The sequence below is a fragment of the Zonotrichia albicollis genome, chromosome W (genome assembly GCF_047830755.1).
Source record: "Zonotrichia albicollis isolate bZonAlb1 chromosome W, bZonAlb1.hap1, whole genome shotgun sequence".
Lineage (NCBI taxonomy): Eukaryota > Metazoa > Chordata > Aves > Passeriformes > Passerellidae > Zonotrichia > Zonotrichia albicollis.
Window position 1 is genome coordinate 3,652,668 of NC_133859.1, and position 20,191 is coordinate 3,672,858.

Below are 20,191 nucleotides of genomic sequence, written 5' to 3' on the forward strand. Positions count from 1 at the left end.
TCAAGATTTCCCCTCCATTATCTTCTGCCCTGAACACAGTCCACAGTTTGATCTTAGCTAGGGGCAAGGTGGGTGAGGTTTTGTACACCAGGAGAGACATTCCTGCTTGCCACACATCTGAGAAATCAGGTGCTTTGGAGGGAGAGGGAGAGGTTAGATTCCCTGAGGTCTCTACATTTCAGAACAAACATCTGCCTCAAGTATGACCTAAACCTCTGTCAGGTACACTTGTGAAGTGTGTCTGAATTTGCAGTATGAGCCCAGCACATCCCTCTGGCAGGGAGGGATGATCATGGACAGAAAGCAGTTCCTGTTCCCCATAACAAACATCTAACTGGCATATTAGGGACAAGATTAGGAGTTTTAAATGGAATTGATTCAGAAATACTGATGAATAAACTGGCTGCTGCAGCAGGTAGCCTAACAAAATTGAAGCAGCCTTTATAGTAATCTCTATTGGCATTAGGAACTAGCCAGTGACAGATTTCAAAAGTACTGCCAAAGTAAGGAAGTATGAAGAGGCCGGGGACCAAGACCACAAATTGATAGTAGAAGCACTTAGTATAGTTCAAGATAATGTGTCTTTAGCTTTCAGTTGTATACAAGCACAGTTATAGATGCAAGCAACAGCAGCTCTGATCATATAGGAAAGGGGTGAAGGTAATTTTCCAGCTGAAATTCAAGAAATTGTGTAGAGTAATGCAACTGATATTGAAAAGAACTTTCAATCCTAGTAGACTATAGTGAATTTCACCTATGATCCTGTTTCTAATGTGGCCACTGCCTTTGTGCTTACCATACGTAATGCCACTGTTTATGTTATCCATCCCATCATTGCCCTAAGATTAAACCATGAAAAAACATTACTCTATCCTTCAGAACATAGAGTGTGGGCACGAAAAGATGAATGAAAAGTGGCTGACAGTAAACTTAGAATCCTGCATTACTAGAGAGCAAATGAGATTCATTTGTGAAAGCAATACTGCTAATGCCCAGGATGTGTTTGGACACTGAACAGAGTATTTGCCACTTTGAAATTCATCCAGTCACTGACCAGAAAACTGTGCTCGTATATACTGGAAAAGGGCGTATGTTTGAGAACTGCTTGTGCTGCTGTACAAATTGATAGCAATGATGTTATTCTGTTTAGTAGAAACCATTCTAATCTCTGTATTTGCAATTTTGTTAAGATTATTGGGTGTGATTTTTCGTATTTGGTACCAGTAACATCCCACCAGCTGATTACAGCCAATTACACAATGTATCACAGACTACTACCTACCCCTATTGGGGCAAACCTTACATTGGTAAAGCAATTAATTAAGCACCAAGACCTATTAGAAGTCTTGAAAGGAATCCAAGAAAGTGGAAAGAAAACCTTAATTACTGTCCAACATGATACAAAGGTGGTAACCAGAGTTCTACAAAGAATAAAATAAAATATGGATCATCACTGGTGAGATGTGATCTTTGGGTGGTCACCAACTGCAAATGGAATCTTTAATAAGTTGTGCCACCCTATTCTAGTTTTACTAATATTAGTTGGGATAAGCTTAGGATTATCTATTACATTGTTAATTTGGACCTGGAACTGGAGAATACTACAACGAATGGCTGTACTAACCTCTTTATAAACGTACATAGTGAAGCATTAAAAGACACTTATTGTCATGAGAGTTTTCATTAAGTAAAAGAATTTACTTATTTCCTAGGAAAGGGGGGAATGAGACAGAGTAGGGATCCGTCCTGAATTAGGTGAAGTGTCTAACAATGGTGAAAAGTCTGTGAGGCCAAAGCTGAAGGAAAAACTCGCATGCTGAGACAGCAAGGAGACAGAGAAAGAAAAACAGAAAAGACCACGAGGTCAATTTGCCCTGACCTAGAAATTCCTTTGATAAAGAAGAACTGGTGCTAAGTGTCATGCAAGATGAATATGTATGAACTTATTGTGAAACTGTATGCATATGCATTTGGAAGGGGGATAAAAGGAGGTCTGAAATCTTCAGGGGTACGCATGCCCTTTTGGGGAGGCTTGCGTCCCGGCGCCTGTCGTAATAAAAGCATACCGGGCTTTACAACTTTTACAAGTTGTGAGGTTTCTTCTTTTCTCCGCAAAACACAAAGAGGTCATGAGTGCTGGTCAATCTTTAGGAACCACCTTTTAAATGTACAGGAGTAAGCAATCTCATTGTATCCTAAGTCAAGTAAGCAGAGCAGAGGACCAGCTTGGATGAGCAAGAAACTCCTCCTGGAGCTCAAAGAGAGAAAGAAATGGTATGATCCCAGAAAGTGAGGTCAGGCTTCTCAGGAAGATTACGGAGCTGTGGTTAGTATATGTAGGGAGAAGACACAAAAAGCCAAAGCTCAATTAGAGTTGAAACTGGCCAGTGTTATGTCAGACAACAAGAAAGGTTTTTTAAAGTATGTTGATAACAGGAGGAGGTGTAAAGAAAACATTGGACTGTACTTGTTAAAGGTGGTCATCTGAATGATTGAGATGAACAAAAAGCAGAGGCATTAAATGGAGGGTTTTTTGCTTCAGTCTTTAATGATACTGATAGACCTTGGACTGCCCCATCCTCTGAGTTGGAGAGCCATGACTGCAGAAACATTGCCTTCCTTTGAGGACACTAAAATTGTAAATTATCAGCTGTATCATCTGAATGTTCATAAGTCTATGGGGCCTGATGGGATTCATCCCAGATTTCTGAAGGAACTAGAGGATGTTATGGCAGGACTCTTCTCAATCATCTACTAAAGGTCTTGGGAGTCTGGGGAGGTGTCTGCTGACTGGAAGCTAGGCAATATTATTCCAATCTATAAGAGGGGCATGAAGGAAGCCTCAGCGAACTACAGACTGGTTAGTCTAGCTTCAGTACCTGGAAAAATTATGGAGAAGATCATACTGGGTGCTACTGAAAGATATTTAAAGAGCAATGCAATCATCAGGCACAATTAATGGGTTCACAAAGTCCTATTAACTAATTTTATATTTTTCTATGATAATGTCAATTGCCTAGTGGATGAAAGGAAGGCAATGGATGTAGTTTTTCTTGATTTTAGTAAGGCCATTGATACTGTCCCTTACAGCATCCTTCTGGACAAGTTGTCCAACTGTGGGATGAGCAGGTTTACAGTGCACTGGGTGAAGAGCTGGCTGAAGGGCAGAGCTCAAAGGTTTGTAGTGAATGGACTGTTAACTGTTTGTATTGTTTGTAGTGAATCTGACTGTCAACCAGTCACCAGCAGTGTTCCTTGAGGCTCAATTCTAGGGCCAGTTCTGTTCAATATCTTTATCAATGATCTGGATGCAGGAGTTGAATGCACCATTAGCAAGTTTGCAGATACCAAACTGGGAGTTGCTGTTGACTCGCTTAAGGGACAAGATATCTTGCTCTAGATAGATTGGAGCACTAGATTATGATTAATTGGATGAAATTTAACAAGTCAAAATGCCAGATTCTGCACCTGGGATGGAGTAATGCTGGGCACAAATATAAAGTGGGAGAGGAGTGGCTGGAGACCAGCCCAGCAGAAAGGAAACTGGTAGTGCAGGTCAATAGCAAGCTCAGTAACAGTTAGCAGTGAGCCCTGGTGGCCAAGAGGGCAATCTGCATCATGGGATGCATCCAACACAATATAACCAGTCAGTCAAAAGAGGTGATTATCCCGATGTATTCAGGGTTGGTGCAGCCATACCTTGAGTCGTGTGTGTAGTTCTGGGTCCTACAATTTAAGTAGGATGTTAAGGTCCTTGAATACATCCAGAAGAGGGCAACAAAACTGGTCAAAGGGCTGGAAGGTATGTCCTGAGAGGAGCGGCCAAGGATTTTTGGCTCATCTAGTTTGGAAAAAAAGATGCTGAGGGGTGATGCCATTCCTCTCTCCATCTTCCTGAGGAGGGGAAGCGGATAGGGCGGCATTCGGTTTGCATGGCCAGGTTTAGGCGACCAGGTTGACTTCGGTGAGATCAGTGTAGGGGCAGAGATCCACCTGCAGCACATGGAGGAGGCCCACACCAGAGCAGATGAATTCCTGAGAGGAGGCTGTGAACCTCTGGGAGGCCCATGGAGAGAGGAGCCCATGCTGGAGCATCCTGTCTTTGAAGGAGTGCACCCCATGGAAGAGTGACCCATGCTGCAGCAGTTTGCAGAGGACTGTTGCTCATGAGATGGACTCATGTTGGAGAAGTTCACAGAGAATTGTCTCCCATGGGAGGAACCCCACACTGGAGCAGGGGAAGAACTTTCCCTGAGCAGTGGGAGAAACAATGTGTGATGAACTGACCATAACCCCCATTCACTGTCTTCCTGTACCACTGGGGGAGGAGGTGGAGCTTGAGAGGAAGGAGGGAAGGAGGGGGGAGGAAGGTGTTTTTAAGATCTTCTTTTACTTCTCATTATCCTGCTCTGGTTTTTTTTAGTAATAAATTCAATCAATATCTTTAATTTGAGTCTGTTTTGCCGGACAGCATTTGGTGAGTGATGTTTCCCAGTCTTTAACTCATGAACCCTTCATTATATTTTCTCTCCTTTGTCCAGATGTGGAAGGGAGTGATAGAAAGGCTTTGTTGGATACCTGGCATCCAGCCTGAGTCAACTCATTACAGGTGCTGATCTCTCCTCCCTGGTGTCCACTGAGAGGATGCATGGGAGTGGTTCAGAGCTGTGCCAGGAGAGGTTTAGACTGGATGTTAAGAAGCATTTCTTTGCCAAAAGGGTGGTCAAACACTGGAAAAGGTTTCCTAGAGAGGTGGTTGATGCACCAAGCCTGTCAGTGTTTAAGGCATTTAGACAATGCCCTTAATGACATCCTTTAACTTTTGATCAGGCCTGAATTGGTCATGTAGTTGCACCAGATGGTCACTGTAGATTTCTTCCAACTGAAATATTCTATTCTATTCTAGTGTAGTCTAATCTAGTCTAGCCTATTTTCATCATCTGGCTCAGGGCTGGTGTCCTGGGGTGACGTTATGACGCTTGTATATCCCCATTCATCTGTTCTGTGCCTTTAAGACCGGCACTGAAGAGTGGAAGTTTTGTTTGGGTTTCTCTTATCAGGACACAGAGACAAGCAGTACACAGAGCTGTTTTTTTTTACTTCCAGCTTTGGGCTTGCTGCTTTTGCTTGCTGCTTTTGCTTGCTCTCTTTTTCTGCTCTTGCTTCTGCTCTGCTTTCTGCCTCTGCTTATTAGCTAGTTCTAGCTAAACAGTCCACATTGCTTCCTGGACTGTTTCTCTTCTCCTGTTCCTGTGACCATCTCGAACCTGCTCCGGACTGGGACCCGGGAACACCAAGGGTTCGGCTGCAGCGGCTGGCCCAGCGCCGGAGGGACTGAGAACAGAGCAACCACCCCCGAAAGAGACTTTCTGATTTTGCCATCTTTCTCAGAGCGGTGTCATTGGGTATTGTTCATTTTGTGTGCTGGGGGGTGCGGGGCCAGTCAAATAAACAGGTTCTTTCCACCTCTCTCTGAGGAATTTTTTTCCCGAACCGGTTGGGGGGAGGGGCCGTGTGGGTTTCGCTTTCTGGAGGGGCCCTCCTTTGCAGATTCTTTAACAAATTTGCCCTAAACCAGTACAGCTGGTCACACCACAAAGCTGAGATTTTGATGTTGGGGTCAGAACTGAAAGCATCAGTGTAGGGAAGCTTGTAAAAACTGTCAGAATTGCTGAGTGAATTTCAATAACAAAAGCCTGTGGTGTGTCTCAGTGTGCTCATAGGCCTTCATAAGCAAAGGGCTAATTAGTCAAGTAAATGTTTTTCTGGGTGGACGAGTTATAGAGAGGGAAATGCATCCATTCAGTATGCACAGAAGCAGAGCATGTTCATTCCAAGAGGGCACTCCAGCCAAGTTGTCTTCCCACAGCCAGGGATTGTTCATTGCTACAGAATGCATATGAAGTGATGGGAAATAAGACATTGCCTTGATGCTCCTGGACCAGAGATAGATACATGCTGGCACTGCAGATGCTGTCTCTGGCCGAGTTCAGTTTCCTTTTGGTTCCATTTTACTCTTTGGAGGAAATGGACCTGGCCGATGTATACAGTGGTGATTGCCCAGACTGATGGTTCTTTGTGATCCCTCTACCCTAGTTGTGAGTCTCTTTTGCAGTGATAATAGCATGTTCCTCTGTGGGTTCTGTTGTAGAGGAACAGTGCTGCTGAGGCAGAAAAGCATAATTCCAAACCTTGGAAATGAATTCCTGGTGTGGACAGGCATTGTTAAGGACTCTGCTGGTGTGCCTTTAATCATCCCCATCTCCAGGGGCAGGGGCAGGGTTGCAGTCTCTACCAGTTTCCAGACCTTTCTAGTCACTAGGGGGAAAGGAAGACATCTCCAGGGATGGACTTGTCTCCCTTTAAAATGAATGTCTAAGGCAGAATGGAATAAATCACTCTTTGAAAATCATCTTCCTCTTCTCTGGTGGTCTAGGAAGCCCTTTCTATTTGTTTGCTCTAGAGCCCAGCTTTGAGATTGTTCTAGCAGAGTCCTCTGGTCCAGGACCAGAGTCCAGATCCTCAAAGGCACCTCAGAACATTTCTCACCTCCTGCTGTTCATGCACATGAATGTCTAATGTCACTGGAAGGTTACCCACAAGGATAAGCTACAGTCAGTATATCAACTTGTAAGAAAAATAGGGTCTGGTTTTCATTTAAAGAGTTTAAGTAGAATTTTAACCATTTGAGCCTAAGCTAGTCCAGGTGGCCTGGCCCTTTCCCTGACATGTGAACTGCTGGCTGTGTGTTCCTTCCATGTGGGACCTCATATGTTCCAGTGCTAGACTGCACCACCACAGAAGGCAATATCTGGCCATTGCACCATCATTTAGCATAACATGTCTAATCCCATGCCTTCCTGCAGCCAGCAGATTGAGGGCCTGTGGTGTGAAAAGACGAGGCTTCCTTGACCCTTAGTGTGGGAAGATTTACTCAACCCTTAGTGTTAAATTTGTCTGTCAGCATCCCAGGAAAGTTGAGACCCTTGTGCCTGACCAGTTTGTCAGCGTCCCGTTAGAGGGATCCTTCACTGAGCTGTCCTATTAGATAGGAGTGTGGTTTGACTGACTTAGTCAGGGTAACACATCAACAGCATAAGGGAGACCCCTCAGCAGGTCTTTCTCTTTATTAGTGTTACCTACTGCTGGCAACTGCCAGTGTCCACAAAGGATTCACACAAACAGTTTATGTAATAACACTCCATTAATATAAAATCATTACAGGTTAAGGTTCAAAGGTTGTTGGTGATAGTGTCTGACTGCAAAAATATACTTGAAGAAATATGCAGGTGTCGTGGTTTGACACTGGCACAATGCCAGGCATCCACGAAAGCCGCTCACTCACCCTTCCCTGCCACAGCTGGTCAGAGGAGAAAAAAAAATTAAAGAAGAGTTAATGAGCTAAGGACTGTGAGAAAATATTTCAAGGGCAAACCAGGCTCAACTAAGTTGAAAAGTGAATTTATTACTAACAAAGTCGGAGTAGGATAATGAGAAGTAAAATAAGCCCTTAAAACATCTTTTCTTCCCCCAGCCCGCTCTCTCCTTCCCACTGACAGGGCAGGGAGACACGGTATGCGGGTTTGGTCAGTTCATCACTCGAAGTTTTCTTCCACTGCTCACGGAGAGGAGTCCTTCCCCTGCTACACTGTGAGGTCCCTCCCACAGGAGAGTGTTCTCTGCGAACTTCTCCAGTGTGGCTCCAATCTCACAAGCAGCAGTCTTCCCAAAACTGCTGCAATGTGGAGTCCCTCCCACGGGCACACAGTCCTCCCAAAACTGCTGCGGCGTGGGTCACTCTTCCATGGAGTGCCGTCCTCCAAGGACAGGCTGCTTCAGCCTGGAAGCAAGGGCCCTCTCTCTCCACTGGGTCTCCCACTGGATCACAGCCTCCTCCAGACATCTACCCATTCCAGTGTGAGCATCTCCCCCATGGGCTGTGTGTGGATCTCTGCATCCTCCATGGATCCCCATGGGCTGCAGGGGGACAGCCTGCTTCACCATGGTCATCATCATGACCTGCAGAGGAATCTTGGCTCTGACACTTGGAGCACTTCCTGCCCCTCCTTCTTCACTGCCCTGGGTGCCTCCATGTTGTTTTCCCTCACATGCCCTCACCTCCTCCTCTTCTCTGACTAGAAGAAAAAATTGCACGTGGCCCACTTTGTTTTGATTTTTGTCTTAAATATGTTATCACAGAGGTATTACCAACCTTTCTAATTGGTCCAGCTTTGGCCAGCAGCATGTCCATCTTCAGAGCCATCAGGGATTGACTCTGCCAGACCTGGTGCAAGCTTCTAGCAGCTTCTCACAGAAGCCACCTCTGTGGCCCCCCTGCTACAAAAAACCAAGTTATGCAAAACCAACACAACAGGCAAGCTCTAATTTTCCATAAAATGTTCAGCACATGCATAGAGTATGATTCTTACCCAATAGGCATCCATATGGGGGAGAAGACAGGTTCAGCCCATCAACTGATCCCAGCAGTTATAATGGAGTCTTCCCTAACTTTTCCCCCATTCTCAACTGACTTTTATATTATTTCTTTGTGTTTAGATGAGTCTTGAATGACTCTAGTCATGCATACCTTTGTTATTGATTGGTGTAAAATTCTTTAGCTTCACTTTTAAAGATACAGTCAAAAATAATATAGAGTGCATGCCCAGTGAGGGGTGGTCATACCTTGGAGGCAGGTAGCTTTGGGATGGAGGTGTGCATTATTATTAGGCGTTACTAAAGCAAGTTCATTTAAGGAGAAGAATTTCCCCACAGTTGCTGGCTCAGCAGTAGGATGTCTTCCCATATTGCCCATGACTGACAGGTGTTATGTGGTTTATCAGCTGTAAAGTATCATTGAGTTCCCTTCCCTGCAAGGATTTCCAGAGTCTGGCCATGGTTTCTCCACTCTGCTCCACCCTCCATTCCATCACCCTTCACAGATGTGTGTGTATGGGGAATCATCATGGAATAGGTTTCAAGTCATGCCAACCACATTCCATCCAGGGAGCAACAAGTGATTTACTGTATAATTTCTGTACTGTTATAACTCCTGTTAAGATGCCAATACAACTCTTCAGTTTCTTCTAATTGTATCCCCAGTTACCTGTCCACAGGGTCCTCAGTCATTTTCCTACAGTCTCCAAGGACTTAATTTTCTTCAGTACTACTAGGAAGCATTCAGCTCTTGGAGTCATGTTTTTGAAAAGCAGCTGTATCTTTCCTTTTCCCAGACTGTTACAGAAAAGGTTCTTATCTGGGAAGCCTGGACACAGGTGGTGGCCTGCCACTTACCACATTACACATCCTGTATATATATATATATATATATATATATCCATGTTTAATTTAGTTTCTAGCTTCTAGTGGGAAGAAGTGAATGTGTTTGAAAACCAATTTTATTTAATATGGTGCTAAATAGAGACAGTTACAAGAAGTTTGATGTTTGCCATGAAAGGAGTTTGAATATCATAGAATCATAAAACAGAATTATAGAATATGCTGAGTTGGAAGGGACCCATCAGGATCGTCTAGTCCAACTCCTGGTGCACACAGAACAACCCAAGAATGACACCATGTGCCTGAGAGCTTTGTCCAAATGCTTCTTGAACTCTGTCAGGCTTGGTGCTGTGACCACTTCCCTGGGGAGCCTGTTCCAGTGCTCAACCACCCTCTGGGTGAAAAACTTCATACTAACATAAGCCTCCCTTGAAACAATTTCAGGCCATTCTCTCGAGTCCTGTCACTGATCACCAGAGAGAAGAGATCAGTGCCTGCCCCTCCACTTCCCATTGTGAGGATGCTGAAGACCACCATGAGGTCTCCCCTCAGTCGTCTGTAGGCTGAACAAATCAAGTGATCTCAGCCACTCTTCATAAGGCTTCCCCTCCAGACCCTTCACCATCCTTGTGGCCCTCTTTTGGATGCTCTCCAATAGATTAATGTCTTTTATATTGTTGTGCCCAATACTGCACACAGTACTGGAGGTGAGGCCTCACCAGTGCAGAAGGGGACAATCACCTCCTTTGGCTGATGATGCTGTGCTTGATGTACCCCAGGACACAGTTGGCCCTCCTGGCTGCCAGGGCACTGCTGACTCATATTCAACTTGCCATCAACCAGGACCCTAATGTCTTGAGAAGGCTGACCTGGAACAGACACTAGACAAAGTGAAAATAATAAAGTAGGTGTTTAGTAAAAGGCCTTAAATGATACACCTTGGGCAGTACAAGAGCCTAGCCAGGGCTACACTCAAGATGGACCCAAAATGGTCACAAAATGGATGACCAGTTGTCGTGGGGTGACAGCCTTTATCCCAATATCGTGTGTTATGTCTGGCAGCTGTGCCTTTTCCCCCCCCCCCCCCCCCCCCCCCCCGGCAGTCTGGCTGTGACGGGATGGGGAAGAGAGGAGGGGGGGGGGGGGGGGTGTGACCAGGCACTTTCGGCTTTTTGCTTTGGCTGCTTGGCTTTGGCTAGCTGCTGCTTGCTTGCTTGCTTGCTTGCTTGCTTTTTGCTTTTGCGCTGTTTTTTTTTCTTTTTCTTTTGTTCTCTCTCTCTCTTTCTTACCCTCCCCCAAGATACTGGACCGGCTCCGGATCGGACCTGCGAGCTCCAGGACACCCGAAGCCTGCTAGAGAAGATTCGGCGCCCTCCACAACACAGTCTGGTCCCTTTTCTTTTCTTGTGTTGGGGAGTGTTCTTTTGTTACTTGTAAATAAATAGGTTTTGTTTTCCACTTTGCTCCTCCGAGAAATTCCTTCCCGAACCCGGTGTTGGGGGAGGGGTGGTTGGAGGTTTGTTTTGTTCTGGGGGGCTCCCTCTTGGAGATTTCCCCTAATTTGTCCTAAACCAGGACAATAATTTTTTGGTGCATTGGCCGGGAATCGAACCCGGGCCTCCCGCGTGGCAGGCGAGAATTCTACCACTGAACCACCAAAAAAATTATTGTCCTGGTTTAGGACAAATTAGGGGAAATCTCCAAGAGGGAGCCCCCCAGAACAAAACAAACCTCCAACCACCCCTCCCCCAACACCGGGTTCGGGAAGGAATTTCTCGGAGGAGCAAAGTGGAAAACAAAACCTATTTATTTACAAGTAACAAAAGAACACTCCCCAACACAAGAAAAGAAAAGGGACCAGACTGTGTTGTGGAGGGCGCCGAATCTTCTCTAGCAGGCTTCGGGTGTCCTGGAGGTCGCAGGTCCGATCCGGAGCCGGTCCAGTATCTTGGGGGAGGGTAAGAAAGAGAGAGAGAGAACAAAAGAAAAAGAAAAAAAAACAGCGCAAAAGCAAAAAGCAAGCAAGCAAGCAAGCAAGCAAGCAGCAGCTAGCCAAAGCCAAGCAGCCAAAGCAAAAAGCCGAAAGTGCCTGGTCACACCCCCCCCCCCCCCCCCTCCTCTCTTCCCCATCCCGTCACAGCCAGACTGCCGGGGGGGGGGGGGGGGGGGGGGGGAAAAGGCACAGCTGCCAGACATAACACACGATATTGGGATAAAGGCTGTCACCCCACGACACCAGTCACGAAGTTTTACACTTTTATAAGTTTTGGTCCATTTTCATATTGGGGTTAATTGTCCAATTATAGCTTCAGGTTATGAAGTTCCATCCTCCTTGTTTGCTCTCTTCAGTTCCCCGTTGTTTATGCTTTTTGAGCCTGAAGCTTGTAACAGTTGTTCTTGGTTCTCAAGCTGGAAAAAGATTGTTTTGTCTAAGTACCCTGTAAAGAGAGCTTACAAATACTTAATATGAAGCTCAGAGCTACATACCTAGGCAGTGCAGAATCTGAAAAATATAAAAAGCTAAAACTTAAGGCATCAACCCCAAGGTCCCTTTGCCCTGTGCTACTTTCCAGCCTCTTGTTGATTAGTCTATAGACACATCTAGGGTTGCCCTATCCCGGGTGCAGAATTCGGCACTTGTCTGTCACTGTCATATTTTCTGAAAAATTGTTTTGCCCAGGATTCTTCTCCTGGGAAGCTGAGAAGCCTCAAACAAAAATGAAAACAATAATTATCTGATTAGCTTCTCCTCTGGTTGGCTGCTTTGGAATGTGGTTTGGACATTGTTTACCAACAGGTGCTTGCTTCATTGGTTTCATGTGAATTGTTTTTACTTAATGACCAATCACCGTCCAGCTGTGTCGGGACTCTGGAAGGAGTCACGAGTTTTTCATTAGTATCTTTTAGCCTTCTATCTGTATACTTTCTCTATTCTTTAGTGTAGTTTATTATAGCATTCTTTATTATAATATAGATCATAAAATAATAAATTAGCCTTCTAAGAACATGGAGTCAGATTCATAATTTCCTCCCTTCAACGGAGGTCTCAGAAAATACCACACTTGTCCTTGTTAAACTTTATATGATTGGTGATTTGTTGAGGTCTCTCTGCAGGTCTTCTCTGTCCTTAAGGGAGTTGACAGCAAACTTACTTAGTATTCTGTTGCAGTGTGTTGCTATTAAGAATCCCAATAGTATTCCTTTGAGTCCTTGTCTTGGTTTGAAATAACAGGCATCTGCTTAAGGAAGGCAGGAGCCTCCCCTGAATTGGGAAATGTAAAACCCCTCCCTCTGAATTATTATGATTTTGAAATTAAAAGGCTCTCAGGAAAAGATACGGGAGTAGGAATAACAGTTCTTTATTAGGGAAGAAAATAAAAATAAAAATGCAGTAATACAAAACAACACTGATAGAGTCAGAATATGACCTGACACCCATTTGGTCTGGGTGTTGATAGCAGTCTGATTGAATGGTGGCTGCAGTATTCCTGGAGTGACAAATGTGGTTCTGTTGAAGCAGTGGTCCTGTAGAAGGGTGTAGTTTTCCTCTGAAGGTCCAGTGGTAGTGTAGATGGGACTGGTCTTTCCTCTGGGAATCCAGTGGAGAAAAAAGCTGCTCCTCTAGGAATCCAGTGGGAATAGGCTGCCTGTGGTGTTCCAAATCTCAGATTATATTTAGGTAGGAATGCTTGGCTCTTGCCTCTGGGCGGAGCACCTCACATTGGGATGATGTAATTTTATCAGTCATGCAGTGAGACTCAGTGGCCCATTAATAGAAGATATCTCTCTGGAGGGAGGATTGGTTGCGGAAGAGATTAAGAAAGCTTCCCAATTAACAGAAGATAACTGCTCCACAGACAGGAATAGAATACACACCCCTATTTCCAACCGAAGACAGTCCTGCATCCTAGTCATTAATGAAGATATTGAAGACAACTGGGCATAGGATGGAGCCCTGTGGAACCCTACTAGTGACCAAACTCTAGTCTGATTTAACCCCATTGACTCTCTGTGCCCAACTGCTGAGCCAGTTGTTTACCCATCACGTAACATGGTTATCCAGCTGTGTGCTGGACATTTTGTCCAGAAGGATATTATGTGACACAATACCAAAAGCTTTTCTGAAATAAAAAGAGATTGCATCTACTGGCTTCCCTTGATCAACTAGGTGCCTTACCCTGTTATAGAAGGAAATCGGGTTCGACAAGCTGGACTTTCTCCTTATGAAGAAATGCTGGCTGTGACCAGTGCTGTGTTGTCCTCCATTTGTCAATACCTCCCAGAATAATCTTTTCCATTATTTTACTGGTCACTGAACTGAGACTCACAGACCTGTAGTTTCCAGGGTCCTCCTTCTTGCCTTTCTTAAAAATCTGGACAACATTAGCTAGCTTCCAGTCAGCTGGCACCTCTCTGGATTCCCAAGACTACTCAAAAATCATATTTTCATCAGTGCTGGAACTGCCTGAATTGGCACTTTGTATACCTAAATCCTCTGTTATGCTGTACCATAGAGTACAAAACTACCTGAATTAGGTTGCCTACAAGTAGGCATAATGAGGTAGACTCAGTGTTTGAGGAACTTTAGTTTCCAGGGGGATTTCAGTGGCAGTGAAAAATGCTGTGCTGACAGATAATTAAATCTTTCTAGTTAGTCAAAACCAAATAGATCCAGGTTGGTAACTACAGACTTCTTTACTCCTCTCCAAGAGGGACTGGAGATTGAATTCTCTTACTCATTTAGTCCTTATTTCTTCTGAGATGGACTTTAACACAGCTGGTCATGAGTTTTTTAGTTTTATTCATGAGGCAGACTGGTCCACTTGGAACTCAGCTGAAACTGTAAATGTGTTTCATACAACACCCCAAAGTCATCACATGGAAATTGTTTTGGACTACTGTGAGAGCAGGCTGAATTTGAACTGGTGACCCACCCTCTATATTATATTCTCAGTATTATCTATCATATGAGCCAGATGTTGAAATCTGGTGTTTTCAAGGGTACTTACAGTACCCTGGAAACTAAACATAGCACACTAAACATGTTTCCAAAGTTTTGTGTAGGTTTCCCTAGGTTTCAGCCATTCAAAACACTGGCATGTTCTCTGTTCCCTCTGAATGTGGGTGGGAATGGACTCACCTAACAGTCAGAGAACAGACTGCAGAACTTTTCGTTTAATTATTGTTTTGTTTCATTTTCTTTCTCAACAGGATCCAACAGCTGCATCTATTTTGGACAGAGATTGTGGTATGAGAGGAGAGACTGTAGCCATGAACTGTAAGCCATCCCCACTTCAAGTGAAATTAGGTGAGTCTTTGCTGATGGAGAGTAAAAAGGCTGAATCCAAGGTCTGAAATATGGTGAGGTGCTTGTGGGACCATATGGAGATCTTCATGTATATGGCTGAGCATGCCAGCTCAGCTCAGACAACTCCAGAGAACTTTATCAGTGTGATTCTTCTGCAAACATGCAAGGGCACTTTATCATGGGCTGTGGTAGAGGAAGAAAACTATGCCTTGAAAGGAAGACATAGCTTTTTAAACCTACAGATTTTTATCAAGGGTTTGGGTAGGAAAAGAAAGAATATAATATAGAGGGAGTGTATAGAAGAGAAGACAGGATAACTGCAAACAAAAGGGAAAGGATCAGAGACTTGGACTACCAGGAAGAGCAGTGTTACTGCAATCTGGAGGGTTTGAAGGTTTGTAAAGGTTCACATAGAAATACTCATGCTATTTCTGAGCAATATTTTAGAAGTTCTGGAAGCAGAATTATATTAGCACAATAGTCTACTTCCTCACAAAGCTAATGCTTACAAGAGGACAGGAATCCACACATGCCTGTCCAGTCTCCAAAATCTGAGCCTCTATTGTGCCACCAGACTCGACCTGACAAGGGAGAGATCAAAGGAAGTGTACATTTTGCTCAGAGCATGAATAAAAAAATGGGAATCTAAGTCTTGAAAATTTCACATAGGAGCAGGAAGCAGTCCCCTGGTGATTCTTCATATCAGAACAAATGACACTGACAGGATGCTGCTGGAGCTGGTTGAGGTTGACCTGTTGGAGTGGGTCCAGAAGAGAGCCACAAAAATGGTCACAGGGATGGAACACCTCTTCTATCAGGAAAGGTTGAGAGAGTCGGGGTTGTTTAGCCTAGAGAACAAAAGACTTTGGAGAGACCTTATTGCAGCCTTTCAATACTAAAAAGGGGGCTTATAAGAAAGATTGGGACAGACTTTTTAACAAGGCCTTTAGCAACAGAACCCAGGATAATGATTTTAAAGAGGGTAGATTCATACTAGGTATAAGGATGAATTTTTTTTATGATGAAGGTGGTGAACCATTAGAACAGGTTTCCAAGAGAGGTTGTAAATGCCCCATTCCTGGAAACATTCAAGGTCAGATTGAATGGGGCTCTGAGCAATCTAGTCTAGTTGAAGATGTCCCTGCTTATTGCAGGATGTTTGAATTAGATGACCTTTAAAGGTCCCTTCCAATACAAACCATTCTATGACTATATGCCATGCTAGGTAAGGCTCTGAAAGAAGTGGATGCCCAGATGTTCAGTGGAGTAGCTCTGACCACTACCAAATGAGTGACAGGGAAATGTCTCTGTAACCTTGCATTAGAGAGACAAGACACACTTATTCATGCCGTGAAAAAAGGTCCCGGTTTACTCACACATCCCATTCTATAGAGTTTTACAAACATATCATGCCAACTTCTAATAGGTCAGTAACTAGCTGTTACCCTGTAAGGATTGGTCAGTTCACCAAAGATGCCTACGTGCTGGCAAGTATCTGTTTTTAGATATTGTTTGCATTTTTTCTCTTTGACGGTTCAGAATTGTTTATGCAGGTGCAAGTAACAGTCCCAGTCCTAGAATTTTTTCTCAGGCAAAAAAGCTGTTTTTTACCATTACAGGATTCCATTCTCAGGAAAGGTTGACAGATTTCTCACTGATACAGTTGATTCAAGTTAGAATTCAGTCTGTGAGGCTTTTACAGGCCTGCTCTTCAGCCACCACAGGTAAGGTCAGCAAACAGCGAAGGTTTGAAAATATGGGGAAGTTTTGGCATTGGTGTATAATTATGAAGACGTTCTCTGACAGATAGGTTTCACCTAAGGGCCTGGAGTACTCCTGCAAACACTGGTGTTGGCCTCATTTCTAAGAGAAACCTTAAGAAACACCAGGAAAAAGCTGGGAAGTGCTTGTGAAGTCTCAAGGCTCTGCCTGAGTATAAATTGAATAATCACACAAATCTGGTCATCACAGTGCAGAAAAGAATGTCACAGAGTAGACCCATGGACAGCAAAGGAAAATAAAGTGTCTGAATAAGCAAGATCTTGCTGGAAGAGTGACTAGGGAGGGGAAGTCAGAAAGATGAATATGTAAATGTAGCAAGATTATGCATCAAAGTACAGGACCTTGAGCTACTGAAACAGGATATGAGTGAATGCATTGGGACAGTAGATCTTTCCTGCAATCTCAGTGATGAACACTCTGAAAACCAGTGGCTGCTTTTCAGGAAAATGCAGGGAGCAGCAGTGTGTATTAATAACAGCACAACTCACAGTTTAGTAAAAGATTATCACTTCCAGCATGCCATATGCCACCATGATCCTTTTTCACTGCCAAAAGAGTTCTGTAATGTTATTAGAGAGATAATTGCTACTGCAGCAGTTGTTTTGTATAATTTAACATCAGGAATCAGGTTGGAAAGCAATTAATTCTATGACTGGTAAGTCTGAGATGTTCTTGTATTTCTAGGCACTAAAAATAAAAAAAATTCTCCAGAAATTCACTAACACATCAGGAAATGGTGCCATTATAGACTTAGCTTTGGTAAGTCACAAAGATGATATAGAAGACCTGATCATAGGAAATGGTTTTGGATTCAAGGACAACAAGTACAATCCATGCAAATTAAATGAAAAGGTAATTTGAAGTAGATCTATAACAAAAATGAGTTTTATAAATTAAGAGTTCAAGCAGAGTCAGGAAATTAAAAAGCCCAGGAACTCAAACACATCAGGTGGTGTTGAAGGAGAAAGTATCAGGAAAAAAGGACATTGCTAATGGGATTGTCCAACAGCCATTTCATTTATATGTTCGTTAATGACTTTGACACAAAAAAAAAAGTTGGAAAAGAAAATTTAATCATAACAGCAATGATAAAGTTGCAGTAAGAAGTCCACGGGCAATCAAAATAGAGTTCAGGGCCTTTGGACAGCTGGTTAAGGGATCAGGAGCACAAGTGTTTTTTTTCCCTCTATCCTTCCAGTTGCAAAGAATGATGTTGGAAGAAACAGAAAGACTCAGCTGATCGATACTTAGCTATGTGACTGCTGTCACCAGCAGAATGTGTGGTTTTTTGGTCATGGGTTGGTCTACATAATACCAGGCCTACTGGAGACAGAAATATTCTATAAGCAGCTGGTAGGAGTCTCACAATCAGTAGCCCTTATTCTCAGTGGAGACTTCAACCTACCAGATGTCTGATGGAAATACAACACAGGAGAGAGGAAACAGTCTTTTAGAACGTGTGGAAGATAAGTTTGTGACAGCTGGTAACTAAGGAAGGTGCCCCACTGGACCTGCTGTTTGTGAACAGAGAAGAATGTGGGTAATGTAATGGCTGGAGGTCATCTTGGGCACAGTGATAATGAAATGATCTAATTTTTAATTCTCAGAGAAGTAAGAAAAGGGGTCAGCAAAACTGCTACCTTGGACTTTTGGAGGGCAGACTTTGGCCAGTTTAGGAGCCTGGTTGGCAGAATCCTTTGTGAGGCAGTCCTGAAGGGCAAAGGAGTCCAGGAAGGCTGGACATTTTTCAAGCAGGAAATCTTAAAAAGCTTAGGACCAGGCTGTCCTTATGCTGAAAGACAAACCTGCAGGGAAGAAGATCAACATGGCTGGACATGGCGTTTTGGCTGGAACACAGGAGGGATGGAAGAGAGTTTATGATCTCTGGAAGAAGGGACAGGCAACTCAGGAGGACTACAAAGTTATCATTAAATTATTCAGGGACAAAGCCCAACAATAACTTAATTGCACCACTACAATGAAAGACAGTTAAAATTGTTTCTATAAATGTATTCACAAGAAAAAGAGGGCTAAGGAGACTCTCCATCTTTTATTGGATGCAGGGGGAAACGTAGTGACAAAGGATGAGGAGAAGGCTGAGATATTTATGCCTTCTTTGCCTCAGTCTTTAATAGTAAGACTAATTGTGAGTATCCAGCCTGCTGATCTGAAAGAGAGAGACAGGGAGCAGAATGAAGCCTCTGTAATCTAAGGGAAAAATGGTCAGTGACCTGCTACACCACTTAGACCCACACAAGTCTGTGGGGCCAGATGGGATCCACCCAAGAGTACTGACGAAGCTGGCAGAAGTGCTCACCAAGCCCCTTTCAATAATTTCCCGGCAGTCCTTGTTACGAAGCAGAGCAACACAGTGTCCCCAGGCAGGTGAAAGAGAAAGCTCTTTATTGCAAAAACCAGGCCTTTCTAAGCAATTAGGCCATTATCAGTTACATTCCATTTAAGCACAACAAATGTAATTCAACCAACCACCATAAACCACGATGTGAACATGTAATAGCTATATAACTTGTTTTTCTGCCTCTAATTCAGCTGAGTCCAACTTTCCCATAGTCCTTTTCTCCTTAGCTGAAGTAACAGGCCTGAGCCATGGCTTTACAAGGGTAACAAGGCTCTTATTTTGTAAGGTTTTACCTATACGCAACATCACTCCCTTTTTTTGTTTTTTGTGCAAAGAGTTCATGTACTCTAATGTCAAAACAGTCTGCACCTGTAAGGCCATTATCTTATTAAGACTATTACTGGTCATCTGCTGGACACAGGATAAGATACATGGAATACAGATCACAATCAATAAAACCCCATCAAAAACAACCATGCCACTGACAAAGAGACCTGCAGCATAGGAAAACAAAAAGATAGTGTCCAATGTCCCCAGGAAGTGGAAGTAAATGGCTACTGTTCCAAAGTTCATGTGGCTGGAGCTCAGGGGCCATGCTGTTTAGGCAGGAGGGAGTCCATTAGCTGGAAATGCTGACTTTGCTATTACTGGGTGTCTTTCTGGAAATATGGAACAGGGAATAACTGAAGAAGGTCAGCAAGAACACAATAACATGGTGGTGGGTATAATGGGACACAAGGCAGGCAGCAGGCTGCCTCTGTAAGCCTCCAGACACAGCCATGTCCTGGCATTCCTACCCCTGCTCCTGCTTTGGTTACAAGGGCTGGATGGTGATTAGGTCATTTTTCCTCTCACCGGGCCTCGTCTTCTTGGAGGCAATCTATGTTTGTCCAGACAAGCAGGTAACCACTTTAGACCTGTTGGCAATAAAACACGTGTACCTTCTCTCCTTGGTTAGTACATCAACTAGACCTTGCCATTGCACACCCAATTGTGGATCCTTATGTAAAACTTTCAGAAATTGGTTCCACACACAAATTTCAGAGCAATATTGCTCTGCCAGAGATCAAAATTGATGATCTGCTTTCAAAATTTCTAGTGTAAATATTGCATTTTCTAAATGATCTTGAGGAGCCATATTCCCCTCTTCTTAGTTTTTTTTTTACAATGTGCACATTTCTCACTATGAACATGAAGGCAACATGAAAGTAAAGCAATACATGTAACAAAGCAATAAACTCACATCAAGAAAAAATAAGCAAGGTAATACATGTAATCATTAGCACACAAGAGAAAGGATAGTGATTTGTAATGATACATCATCAATTGCCTAAATACTGTACCGTCACCCAGAGTCTGCAATATCTGGCAAGCCCTGTTTCACAATGAGGACCTGGAGAACCATCCCTGGGAAAGGCTTCCAAGCTTACCTCAAAAGAGGATCCAGCTGTTATAAGCCCAAATTG

General features: G+C 43.6%; 1 protein-coding gene and 1 non-coding gene across 6 annotated transcripts in view; one reads left to right on the plus strand and one right to left on the minus strand.

Moving 5' to 3' along the window:
• The window catches only part of LOC141726916 (protein FAM219A-like), a 398,243-nt gene that overhangs the window by 132,632 nt on the left and 245,420 nt on the right, over positions 1 to 20,191 (plus strand). For all 5 annotated transcript variants that reach the window (XM_074532006.1, XM_074532008.1, XM_074532005.1 and 2 more), the window contains one exon: positions 14,488 to 14,584. In XM_074532006.1, coding sequence (XP_074388107.1) covers positions 14,488 to 14,584 — 97 coding nt within the window. The remainder of the gene's footprint in view (positions 1 to 14,487; positions 14,585 to 20,191) is intronic.
• TRNAG-GCC (transfer RNA glycine (anticodon GCC)) lies at positions 10,860 to 10,938 on the minus strand. The gene has a single exon. It is a non-coding gene; the product is annotated as a tRNA-Gly (tRNA).